General features: G+C 41.2%; 2 protein-coding genes across 2 annotated transcripts; both read right to left on the bottom strand.

Annotated features, from left to right (window-relative positions):
- Window positions 1-2,413: 2,413 nt before the first annotated feature.
- On the bottom strand, window positions 2,414-4,354 carry dand5 (DAN domain family, member 5). Its single transcript, XM_019861784.1, has 2 exons — window positions 3,769-4,354; window positions 2,414-3,661 (listed from the first exon to the last, which is right to left on the bottom strand). Exons 1-2 carry the CDS (start codon window positions 4,228-4,230, stop codon window positions 3,380-3,382), a joined length of 744 nt encoding a protein of 247 aa, XP_019717343.1. The 5' UTR covers window positions 4,231-4,354; the 3' UTR covers window positions 2,414-3,379.
- A 2,422-nt stretch (window positions 4,355-6,776) lies between these two features.
- tspan34a (tetraspanin 34a) lies at window positions 6,777-13,687 on the bottom strand. Its single transcript, XM_019862565.1, has 8 exons — window positions 13,569-13,687; window positions 10,716-10,791; window positions 9,280-9,495; window positions 8,523-8,597; window positions 8,341-8,448; window positions 8,079-8,231; window positions 7,910-8,002; window positions 6,777-7,161 (listed from the first exon to the last, which is right to left on the bottom strand). The coding sequence occupies exons 2-8, from the start codon at window positions 10,770-10,772 to the stop codon at window positions 7,105-7,107; spliced, it is 759 nt and encodes a 252-aa protein (XP_019718124.1). The 5' UTR covers window positions 10,773-10,791; window positions 13,569-13,687; the 3' UTR covers window positions 6,777-7,104.
- Between the last annotated feature and the right edge of the window lie 7 nt (window positions 13,688-13,694).

Here is a 13,694-nt window from a genome sequence, read left to right as displayed (position 1 = left end):
TCTTTTTTTTTTGTCATGGTGGTGGTTGTGGTCTAAACACGGTGTTAGGAGCAAAGAAGGACATCACCAATGACAAACTTTGATGTGGTCCAGATCACCAGGCCTCACCTATCTGCATCCCGCTCACTAGCCAACAGGCAGCCTGGTGGGCTGGCGGGTTGGCATCCAGACAGGAAGGCTGGCAGGCTTAGCCCGGAGTACCTTCTCCAGCAAAGCCAACTCTGGCCAGCTGGTCCAGACTCGCACCACACACTGGGCATGTTGCGCCGCATCAGTTGGGAGGCAGGACTTCGCCGTGGTTATGACACCCTGACGGCCAGAACCTGACACCTTCGGCACTAAAGCTCCACTGGGGGAATGTAGGTGACAAGATGGCGTCTGGCGAATGACTGAACATGACATTAATAGTACCGCTGCTCCGCCGTAACAATTCAGTGACTGAGTGCAAGCTGGACCCCTGTTTACTTTCACTTCCTCCTGCCAGATCCAAGGGTTAATCTCCGAAATCTGGTGGTCCGGTCTACTGGGGCGATTTAGAAGCAACAGAGTCCCCTAGTGGATGAAAGAAGGCGGCCCCTTCTCTACTTCTCTATCAGCATCTTGCTCCTCAGTATATTCACTAACTTTTATTGATCCAGATGCATCCTTTACACCCACCCCCCCCCCAAAAAAAAAAATCTCACGGCACACCACCAAACTAAAATGTTTCGTGATGTGTGTGTAGGGGGGGGGGGGTCAATTAAAAAAACTCAATACTATCATACTTGATTAAAAAAAAAAAAACATTCATTCATGACAAAATAGAATGAAAAAAGAATCAAACATTTTTTGTCACAAATTGTATCATTTGAATAGTCATTTTGCCACTCCTTCTGGTATGGCCACCCTGGCCACTTGTGGGGGGGGCTAAATCAAATACCTAGACTTCATGGCGGTTCAGCTTGGCTCAGCTCCTCTCAGAGGATAAATGATATATGACGGTGAGGACAATGGTATCTTGAGATAATTACCTCAAAAAACTTGTATCTCAAATAATACAGTTTATTTCAGAAAAATGAACCTCACCTTGGATGAAAGTCACCCAACCTGCTCAAAATCCACAGCCACCCTAACAACGCAGCTAAAGTCTGACTAAATGGAATAAAGTAGGCCTCAATATCACCATCTTAGTGTGACCTTGCGCCACCTTGATAGTACTGATATGATGTGACCCCCCCACCCACCCCCACATCACACACTCCTCCGTGCAAGTTGCATGTGTGACAGTTAAAAGGCGCTCACAGAGCAGGCAGCTTGATTGTGCTGTTTTAAAGCGCTAACTAGGCCACTTAGCACCCCGTGACGCTGATCTGATCCCCGAGGCGGCGGACTTGGCACCGGGCCCTCCTAATTTTTTTCGCTCCTTGCGTTCCCCTTCACCATGGGAACCAGGCCATCCTTAATGACGCAGGAGTGCTCTGCGAGAAAAAAAAAGAGGGCTGACATCTGTCGCGCTAAGTGGTGCGCATTCTTGTTTGCACCTTGTTTGTTCCGTCAATAAGCACCCTCTCTCTTTTTTTTTAGGATTGTTTTTGTGAGAAGAGAGACAAAAGGAATGACAAGTCTCACACGCACATGATTTTTCTGTGAAAAGTTGACCGCGGGGAATTAGAAAAAAAAATAATTGGGGCAGTGAATACAAAACAAGTGGCCCCTAACTCCTCCTCTGTAAGACCTGAGCAAATATTTGACCCATCAATCATGAAAAATATAACCATCAACCCAAAATGCTAATCACATGCAAATGCAATCAGGGGGAACTCATTGCCCCCCCAGTCGCGCAAATGAGCGCTTTCACTTTCGCCGAGAGCACCGCGTGAATGCAAATGGCCGCCTAAGCATGCGTTGCGACGGCGTGCCAAGGCGACGTAAAGAGCCCCTTTCTTTGGATGCTCCGCTGGGAGTCCACGTCGGCATGTGCGGGATGAGTTCACTTTACCAAGCCCAGGTGCCAGGCTATAAATGAATAATAGGTTTTATGGGAGCACATAATCAAGCGCGCCCTCCGGTTTTCGAGCGCATCTGCGGTGAATGATGCTCAAATTCCCACAACTCCACTGAAAGGAAGCTTGGCCATGAGAAGAGGTGCTTCCTATACATAATTCAAGGGGAGCATGCTGAAACAATTATGTTTGCTTACCGCTAAGTACCCGAGCCCAATAGCTCGCTCGCTCTCACTTGGAAGTGCGACGTGCTAAAAGTGTTCAGAATGAGCCTTTTTAATAAAACATAGGAGAACTTGTACGCAGGAGTGGTTGGGCAGAAAGAAGGTGGGTGGGGGCTACAACAACAAATGCTCTTTATGTTCTCACTGGAGCTTTGCATCCAAACTAAATTGCATTTTTAATTCAACGTTGGCAGCAAAAGAAGAGGCAAAGAGCAGGGTTTGAACAATCTCTTTTGTTTTTAATGGATCCCAATATTTCCCCTTTGGATACGTTCAAAGGTCGTCCTAACGGAGACACACGTCCGGTGTGAACTGTTCTGGAAAGTACACGACGATGTCGTGCTGTCAACATTTGGCTCGAATAAGCCTCGTGTGCCCTCTGAACAAGACGTTCAGACTTTATACAGTCAATTAGAAAAAATATATATGGTACCTTATATTATCATACAAGAGCAAAGTTTTTCTTTCTTGATTTTATATACGGTAGCTACGTTCGTTCTTCACCAGTTAGCATCGCAGCTAGCATAGTATGGACTCTTCGGTATAAGCTCTTTGGATTAGCATTGATTTGCAACTCTGATGCCTGCAACATTGATATTGTAATGAAGGTAACGGTAAAATTACTTAATCAGTAGCCTTGTAGCCAAATAGAAATTATTCAGCTATATTTTAAAAAATATTTTCAAGTGCCTTAGGATCTATTCCGAACGAAATTTATTATAACGAAATAAATGGTTCGTTTTTCAAAAATGTTGATGCCTAAGTTGCCATCCAATTCTGGAATGAGCCATAATATTTTGTATTACTCGATCTATATGAGCGGGTCAGAATATTAGAAACAACATTTTCTGTAGTATTTGTGCTCGGCTGTGGATTGGTAGCCTGTCAATTGCAGGGAACATATTCACACTTAAATTCACACCTATGGACAAGTTGGAGTCTTGAACAAACCTAACATGCATTTCGTGCGAAATTTGGGAGGAAAAACCCAGAAAAAAGCCACCACGATCGACGAGATTACATTTCATGGTGCAGATGTTCCTAATGTTGCATAATCAATACTAAACTGATTATAACAATTCTTCTCCACCTAATGGAAGTGATATGACATTGAGAATTAAGGTGAACCGAAGCTCTCCCAATCTCAATTCTGGAGACCACCGTCCAAAGCGCTCACAGGTGTGGTGAATCCTCCTCCGCATTCTTCTCCTCTCGACCCGTCTCGCACTTGCACTCCTCCACCAGCATCACTTGCCGCCGGCGGATCTCGGCGCCGCACTGCAGCGGCACGGTGACGCCGTGGGCCTTGGAGGGGGCACATCGAGAGCAGGGAGTGCGCCGGCGGGACCCCTCCCCGGCCGGGTCCACCTCGGCGGGGACGAACAGAGAACTGCACTGGCCGAAACACAGCTTGTTGTGTACGGTCACTGTGCTGCACCCCTCTGCTGTCACGCGCTATGGAGGGGGGGGGGGGGGCACAAGTCACACTGTACTGTCAACATCATGCATCTATTTCCATTATTTCCAATGGGAGATGACAAATTGCATATAAGGCACGTTACCTGAACGAAAGGAACAGCAGCGCACGTCTGTTTGGCGTCCTTCAGGTTGGCGGGCAAAAACACGGCCTCCTTGTTTCCCTTATTGATGGCCCTTTGCCACATATGCAGGCCTTGTCTCTTCTTGTGCGCCATCTCGACTGGTCTTTCAGCCTGCGGGCGGCGCAGCGGGCTCGTGGGGGCCTTCAGGGCTGGGCCGGGCCGCCCGTGGGACAGGAAAGCGGGGAAAGACGGTCTGGAGCTCCGGGCCTGGCCTGCCCGTGCGAAGAACCCGGATGCGGCGAGACCGCGCGGATCTAGCTGTAACACTCTCACAAGGCCGCGGACGGGCTCGCCGGGTCCAACGCCGGAGGACTCAAAGTCAGCTTTTGACGCTTTGCGGATGTGCTCCAAAGTGTTGCGAGGGAAGGGGAAAGATGTCGCCAAAGTAGAGAAAAAGACCACGAGGGTGAGCTGTAACATCATGACGGAAAAATAGATGGAGTCGCAAAAATATGTCACGGTTCAAATAAAACGGAACACAAAATGGCAGCATAAGAGGAAAAAAAATAAATCTATACGATTTGGGCCAAGGTACCCAAATGGTGACCTTGCTGTCAGTGCTGCGGCCAAGTGATGGAAGGAGTGCTTTTATACACAACGGTGGCTCTCACCTGCACTTGAAAGGAAAGAAGGCGTCACAATTCCCACTCGGCGGCAGACGTCACACCGAGCTTCAAAAGTCAAGACACGGATGTTTGCCCGGCAGCAACTGCACAATGACAGACACTTACAACCTGAAAACATACAGAGCAATAAATAGCAAGACAAATGAGGAGCTTTATGTTTTGGTACATTTCAATCTGGCAGGTTTTTACTGGCTGGTGCACATATGACACAGAGCCCTTTGTTGACATTTTTGACATCATTTTTGAATCCTTAATCATGAGCGTATTCATTTTTCTTTCCAAATTTCAAATGTAATGTCTTGAAATGACGGAAATATTGAGCAAATTTACAATTTCTTCATAATGAATACTCTATGAACAATAAGCTTACTTAATATTAGGAATCCTGATTAGCTGTTTGTCATTACTTTTGTCAGACTAACCCAAAACAAATGTGCTATACTTTTGCCTTTTTTTTTTTTTTTTTTTTTTTTTTTTTTTACAGTCAACTTGAAGAATGCAACGTCACTTTCGTCATACCGGTGACAATCAAGTTGAAGACAATTTTTATTCTTAGAAAGTATAAACCAAGCACACCTGAGATATAGATTTGAATTAATAGTTTTTGGTTGTTATATTTTGTTAAATCTTCTTTAAGATTTTATCCGAAGTACACTTAAAAAAAAGTAATACTTAGCAACGACTTCAAACATAAATCAAAAAATGAAAATAATTTTTAAAAAGAAAGAGTTCTAAAAGATAAAATGTAACTGTTTTGTACTTACGGGTTAAATTCAACAAATCTGTGCTTTTTTGGGGTTTGTTTTTGGTTTTAATATTATACTATTATTAGATTTGACTCTACAAACAGTATAAGCACACGTGCACACATTTTTAATACGGTATACACAAACATCTCACTCAAAGTTTTACCGATGCAACGGTATTTAACTGTAATGTAGAAAATAAAAGGTAAATGTCAACTCAGCATGTGACAAGCCCGATTGTAAACCATCGGGCCTTAGCGGTACGGCTGGTCCGGTGTTCTCACGCCGTGAAGGCTGTAAAGCCATAATGACTTTACGTGACTGTCAAGTCACCTCCTGCTCGTTGATTCCCACAACAGCAAGAACAAGTGCTGACATGAGCTCCCATCATTATTCCAGCGTGACACTTCAGTGTGCTCCACCAGCCGTGACCTGATCACACGCCGGACCATCAAAGTTCCAATTGTGGCACTGTTTGACTTTCTCATGGAGGATCTACAAGCGTTAAGAGACACCGCAGGCCTCCCAGAACCAGAACCTGCCACACATTAGTGTGATCATTGGGACAGTGCTCACAAGGTCGATGGAGATTTGCTTTTCAAATGCTTAACGAGATTGTGTCCACTCTGGGGCGCTGCTGACAAATGATCACATCTTTGAAACGTCAATGAAAGAGTTCCAAAATTTCCTTTACATATACAGTATAGTAATGATCCGTTTAAAGAGGTATTTATTGGAAAATATTTGATGAGTGAGTTCGTAGTTTGCACTGATGTAGAACTAAATTGCCTCATAATGGAAGCGGTTTTCAATATTTTTTTCCCTCTCATATCCTCTTGGGTCGCTGAAATATCACAAAACACAAGAATGATTTATTCAATATGTAAAATCATTGGAAAACTGTACGTGTAGGCTCTAGGTTTTTGAAACACGTGATTACAGTTCATTTTTATTTTTTGTTTGAAAAGGAAACGAATAACATGCGCAACACTTTCAATAAATATGAGCAAGTGTTTACATTTTGAAATGCTGACTTTTGTAACAATCCTAGGAAATCACAATGTTTCATCACTGGTGAACGAAGTTTAGAACTACCCCGCAGGCGGCTCATTTGGTCATGGGGGACGACCTGGTGACACTACCTATGACCAGCAGATGGCAGCATCGGGTCTTTTTTGGATGAGATCAACTTATCAACAAGGCTTGAAGATTGTGAAGATGTCCGACCTCGTTTGTCATGTTAAATCTACTACAAAGAATGTCACAAAAGAGAGAAAAGATTATTTACATGTACACGCGCAAGCACACACACACACACACACACACACACACACACACACACACACACACACACACATACTATCGCAACAACTTAGTGGCATGAAAATCGTTTGTAAAGTTTGCCATAAAGCGCTCGACATGTTTTGAAAATGTTTTTTGTTCTAAGAAAAAAATAACAGCTCATCATCCTGACAGCATCCAAACAAGACATTTTGTTGCTCGAGTGAGTTGAAATCTGTTGACATATGACGCTGCTATTAAGAGAAATAATAATTACCAAAAAAGAAAAAAAAAAAACAAAGACCATGAGTCAATGTGTAAACTGAACATGAATGTTCAACTTTATTTCTTCAAGTGATTAAATAAAAACTAATAATAAACTCATCGGATGAGAATTGTAAGTGACATTTTTGTTATTTTAGAGTGAAATGATTCTGTGTGTATGGCACCAACTCCTGACAGCCGTTGAAACATAAATAGATCACTGTCAATCACTGAGACACTTTTGAACCAGCAGGACAGACGAGCTCCACTGACTGCTGATTTGGATAACGTACCGTCAACACAGTTTATGTTGGTTTTGACCGAACCATCTTTACTCATTGAAAACAACTGACAAGCAATATAAAATAAAAATGTGATCATCATGCTTTGCTACCAATCTGCTTGTAGAGAACCATTGAAACCACCATGGCAGCAATCTGCAAACAAGAGCAACAATGGTGAACTTGAGGAGGTATGAGATTATTTCTCATATTTTGATTGTATTATTTATAATTTCTATAATTTAAGTAACAAATCATCCAAAAGCATAAATAAAAGGGTTGAATCTAAATATAAGATGTGCATTTTTATTTTATTTTTTGCCAAAAAACACTCAATTATTGAACGAGTTTGAGTTTAGCCTGGGTTGTTAGTGTCAATTACGGAGAGTCTTCGCTGTGATTTATTATTTTTTTAATTTAATTTTTTTTTTGGGTGAATGTTGTAGAATGAGTTTGAAAAGATATTAAAATATTTTGGGGTACATTTACAGTTTAAATTGTGAACATAGACAATGATAACATTTTTGGGAGAGGCTCAGTCCTAAACCCCATCAATAGTGGGGGATCACTCCATGCAAAATTTTAATTTGAAAAAAAAAAACAATTCTATTTGAATTATATCTTTAAAATAAATTCATTATAATTAGCCAACTCTTTAAAAAAACTGTTGACTGTCTACATAAAATACAAATGTTACAAATCGGTTTTATTATTTACAAATGAATCAACTAATTATCTAAGTAGATACATTTTTAAAATAATTTCAAAAATAGATTTCACTTAAGCCATTTTAGGAAAAATGGCGAAATTAATTAATGAATGAATTAATTTAAATGCTCGGTGGGCCGGATTGTTCTCTGTCTACCCGTGCGTTAGTTTGAACACGTGCATGTTTTTTTCATACCTCAAGAGCAGCGATTCCGAGAGCCACGCCCGCAATGATGGGGGCATTTTCCTCGATGAACTGCAGCAGCTTGTCGAAGCAGCCGTCCACCAACTGGTGGAGAGATGCCACATTCAAGCAACCAAGTGACACAAAACCCGATCGGCTGCCCAAGCGGCTGCCAAAGTACCTGCAGTTCTGCGGCGGTATGCGCTGACGAGAGGCTGCACGTTTCGCCGACGAATGTTCCGTTGCAACACTGGGATGGATAAATCTCTCCGTTTTGGGTTTGGAAGGGCGAGTCGTCAAAATCGGTGAAGTTCTTGTATCCACAGCACTGGAACTGTGAAGACAGAATTGTTGAACAATATCAACAATTGCGCAGTCCAAACATTAAGAATACATTTATAGAAGAGTGAAAAATAGTGACGTAAATAAGATGGTGGTTGTACCCCCTCCATGGTAGCGTTCCACAGCGACGTCAATTTCTCGTCGCGTCCATACTCGGTGGCGAGGCTTTTCTTCACTTCGGCCTCAAGACCGTCAAAGACCTGCGCCGCCTGGAGATCGTGGACAAGTTCTCGGAACAATCTTCCATGCACCTCAAGGTTGCCAATCAGTCGTCGGGACTTACCAAATCCTTGAAAACGAGCAGCACCACGGCGGCGGCGACCTCAATGAGGAATATGACCAGCACAATACTGAAGAACTGAAGGAGGATGGAATCGAAATGAAATGAATGTTGATCATGAGTCCATGCGACAGCCAAATGTGAAATTCTTAACAGCGCATCCCCTTGCCAGAGACCCCTCGTCTCCTGACTGAAAGTGAAATATTTAACAAATGTGTTCTTTTCGGCAACAGACTATCTCAGAACTGGCCCCGCCCCCCACAAGAACCAGGAAGTAGCCTGTAGACTAACAAAGGAGCCAACAAACAAAATTAAGTTCAAGTTCCTTTTTAGCATTTCCTTCAATCCAGAAAAAAATGTTTTAGTCCATCTGTTAAATTGTAATTTCAGAAATCATCCTTCACGGGCCACATTAAATGAAGTGGCGGGCTGGATCACACCCCCAGGCCTTGAGTTTGACCCCTGTGATATCTCAAACACAAATTATGGCACAATAACATTGTTTAAATTGTGAAATTATTTCTTTAGTTTTTGCAACTCCTTTTGACCCATAATAATCAGAACAATAAAACAGTACCGATCCCATTTGTGAATTAGCAAATCGATCCTCCGTGAACGGCCTGCTACCTCAACAGACGCTATTGGACGAGACCGAATCTTTTCGACCATTTGTCGGAAACATTTGCAAAACAACTTTAAACACAAAGCCCAATCAAACTAAAACCGTGGGTCGGTTCATAAACGGATGGTGGATGCTCACCGTCAGCAGCATGCACCTGCTCTCCTTGACGGCGCCACAGCAGCCCAGGAATCCGATGACGAGCAGCACGGCGCCCACGCCAATGAGCAAGTATCCCACATTAGCCACCTGGGAAATTTCTGACGGAAGGGCATCCACGCCGTCCAGTATTCCCATGAGGGAATTGCTGTCCACCTTCACCCAAATGCCCACTCCCAAGATGGCGGCACCTGCTGCCTGAAAAGCCAGCAGGCCCAGATCAATCAAAAGCAACATCAGGCAATCGAGACATGTTGCTTAGCATGACTTATACTTGAACAGGAACATCTGGGATAGGTCATTCACGTTTTATTAGGCAGCTTAACTTGCCTTTAATTGACGTGTTAAAAATGACGTTAAGTATATTGAGCAATCAGTTATCATAGTTTAGCTACATTGTAGTGGGATTTTTTATTGTTGTTGTTGATCACACATTCACAAGACATGAAGAAAAATAAAACGTAAATTGTTTGGAATCATCTTTTGCATAGCATCTGTATACATTTATATTCAAAGAAATCTCCATTGTCTTGAAGGGAGATATCTCTTGAAATAAAATGATATCAAATAAAATCGATTCCATATTTATCATCGAACAGTAAAATAATGATGCTCTCGCAAAGTATATTTTGATGGCTCTCAAAATGTCCTCATTTTATCAATGAAATTCAGCTTTGATCGGAACTGTCAGAAATATATTCATATTTATTATTGTAGTTGCTGTACCTCCCCCCACCCCCCCACCCCTCAATATTTTGTTTATCACACATAACTACACCAGAGGGATTATATGGAGGTATCGTTGTGAGTGAGTGAAAACACACAACCGCAAACATGAAACTCATCCATTGCCATGTTGACCTTTTCACAATGATGGCTCACTACTTCTGTGTGGCAAGAAGCTGACCAAGCTAAGTGAACGCACCGCAAGTAAACAACCCCTTCCTGTGTCATTTGAACAAGGCAGAGCATTTGAGAAAATGGTAAATGGTAATTGACGATATTTGGAGCCTTCTTCTCTACTGCTATATCAGTATGGAGGTTGATTTTTAAATCGACGTGGAAATCCAGATATCGTTAACATGATCAATGAAGGACTGACCAATTTACTTTCCTCTTGCTCAGATAAATGGCACAGACGTGCTCTGTTGATGCTGAAAAGAATCGCGTACTGTTGAGCTGACGCGAGCTAGCAGACTAGTCATCATGTTCTGCTAAATTGCTCAAAAACAAGCCGACCAAACATTTTGTACCGAGTATACCAGTGAGAAAATGTCTGGCTGAAGGCCAGTTTGTCCTTTAAGTATCATTATTATTATTTCAGCTCAGATCAGTGGCAGTCAATCACTTCCCAGCCAATGGGAAGCCACCTGCCTCACGGCATCACAGTGTTATGAAAAGGTTGATCAAGAACTTACAAAAATGGTGCCATTGAAGATGAACATCATCAGTTTGAGGAAACCTGCGCAACACATCTTGGCGGATGTTTTCACACTGTTGGGGGAAAGAAGATGAAGAAAAAAATAAGCACAGAAATGAAAGCTGTGCGTGGCGATGTGCAGGCCCTTAGTTTTAATGTTACGAAGTGACTTTTGGTGGTGTCTGCGATCCCTAAAATAAGTCAAAGGTCACCAGGATCTATGTGCCCAGCAAATACAAAATAACATTGCCATTTGGCCTCATACTTAAACCGTAACAAGTCTGTTAAGGCTGTAAGGAAGTGAAGAGTAGCATGGCACCACTACATACAACATCTGCATTTCTCACATTTGCTTTAGTTAGACATTAACCAGCCAACAGAGCAGACACGGGCCTCATCTTTTACATTTGAACGCCGACGCTGTCTTGAGTTTCAGTTGGAGTGGGGCTTCAAATTGTTGTGGTTATTCATTTCACCTCATCACACAGTACGTTACTGGAGACTGTACACAAACCAATGATGAGAAGACAGAAGACATGGGATCAAAATGCCGGCCTATTGCGGTGTTTTACTGGAACAATGGGCGATCAAATAAAATTGGACCGATGTTGGGCCTCAGCCTCGATCGGGGCTTCCCAAAATTTAGAGTAGTGTGTGGCTCTACAACGAGTGGTACTTGGGCTCATTCTGGTAGAACGTGAAAGAATCACTGCCGAAGTGCAGTTAAATTTTAATGAAATGTTCCTCTATTTAGGCATCGCGATAACTGTGCAGAATGTTACAGTGAATTGGAATTGTAAACATTTTCAGAAACATTTAGTCCTACTATGCTACTGTATTTTAACATTGGTCATGATGTTGGTACATGGAGCACTCAGTGTTTTTTTTTTTTTGTTTTGGTTTTTTTTTTGAGGTGGTACTTTTGAAGAAAAAAAATGGCCTTTGAGCATGACCAAGCAGATGTCAATCACATGCATGACATCTCACGCTAATCTTGAACCTTTGTACGCATTATTATAAAAGCGATTTTATCATTCCAGGATTTGATTTATCAAGACGTCGGCGACATTAAAGTATCTCTTTCCCACTCAGGGGGTATTGGCGCAGATGAAAGATACTCCAATAAAAGATGATTAAAAAAAGAAATGTGTTGCCATGTTATCGAGCCTTTCTGATTATTTGGCTCCACTTCTTCAAGAAGCCTCTGATAACATGTCATTAACGACGAGAGTGAGACATTGGTCACAGTTCAGGTAGCACAGTGATGTCATAAAACACACCTTCTTCCTGACCTTGCACACCTTTGTTAGCCTCTGTTCCCGGCATAAATAATGTTATATAGGTAGTCCCCCCCACCCCCTTTTTTATTGCCACTTTAAATGCCATTTACATAAACCACCTGCTTGGCAAATTTGCTCTCAAAGACACAATAAAAAATTTTCCGTGTCGTCAGCATCGGAATTTGTTTGAAGGTAGCGGAACTGGGAAAAGAACAATTTGCTACGAGAAGCACACGCAAAAATATTTTTTTCTTAATATTTGGATGGGGGGGGGGTAATTTCTCACAAAATATTTTCATATTAATATGATGACAAAAAGGTTTTTGGGGTAAAATTGAAAAATATTACCAGAAAACTATGAGAATAGTCATTAAAAAAATAATACTGCAATATGAATACAAAGTAAAGTCACAATATAAAGGGGAAAAAAATGTTGCCATGGTAGTAAAAATATTGTTACGACAAAGTCATAGGTTTCATAAAATTTCATAAAAAATAATAAAAGGATGTGACTAAAGGAAAAGAAATGCCATGAGTATTAAGTAATCAAGTAATATTACCAGAATAAAGTTGGAATATTAAAAGAATAAAGCTGAATACAATAACGTAATGTTAAGAGAATAAAGTCATCACGTTACAACAATTAAGTCATAATATTAAAAGAAAAAAAAATTTAAAGCTGTGATGTTATGAGAATAAAATCTTACAATTACAATTTTATTTGTGGGGAAGCGAGGGGATTTAATACAGTTAATATCCGAAAGGGGATCAAATGATCTCATCCCCGTGTTGCTCAGAACTGCTTAGAGGGATTTGTATGGGATCCAGAAATGGCAATGATATGATGTATTTACTTATTTCCAATTTAAAAAAGTGAAACTTGTAAATTCATTCAACACGTTTTCAAAAGGCCAATTTCAATATTCAATATCATTTCGTTTCTTACGTCATCTTAAAATATAGAAGGTGAATTTTGGGGGCTTTGTTAGCTGTCATCATCAAAATTAAATAAAAAAATCATTTACTCTGTGGAACGCATGTACAGCATGAGTTTTACTTTTTTAATCAGAGTACTAAAATGACAGATTTTTTTTTTTTTAACGATATTCCATTGTCTTAAGTTGCTCCTGTATTTCATCACTGCCAAAGGAAAAGCAAGCAAAGTATAAGGTTCTATGTCCGAAAATTCAAAATATTTGAAATAAAATCCAAGTTTGAAGCATATATTTTAAAATACATTATTTTGGTCATTACAAAAAAAAAAAAGTTACAAAATGTGAAGATTTTGATTTGTAATGGACGGGATCTTTCATATATTTCATTTTAAGTTGTTGGCATAGCTCAACTAACAAAGTTTGCCAATGTAATACATTGATTGATTTTTTTTTTTTTTTTTTTTATCAACCAGTTACAACCAACTCAAAAGTCATGTTTCTTTAGACAAGTACTTTATATATCTGACTTGAGAAAATACAGTTCCTGAGCGCCGCCTGACAATTTAACGGTAGATTATGGTGTCAGTAACGACTCCACAGCCCAGTGATGTCAAAAGAATACAACAGAGTTCATACCTGCGCGCAGTGACTTGTGTGGCTCAATCAGGAGTGTGGGCAACCAAAAGTTTCCGCGTGTTCCTTTATCTTCTCTCCGGGTTCACACGCATATAATGCAGATAGGGGAGGAGAAGGGAGTTCATG

Source organism: Hippocampus comes, unplaced genomic scaffold, assembly GCF_001891065.2.
Source record: "Hippocampus comes isolate QL1 unplaced genomic scaffold, H_comes_QL1_v1.1 scaffold7, whole genome shotgun sequence".
Classification (NCBI taxonomy): domain Eukaryota; kingdom Metazoa; phylum Chordata; class Actinopteri; order Syngnathiformes; family Syngnathidae; genus Hippocampus; species Hippocampus comes.
Note: the sequence above shows the minus strand (reverse complement) of the source record. Positions and strands in the feature narration are given on the sequence as shown.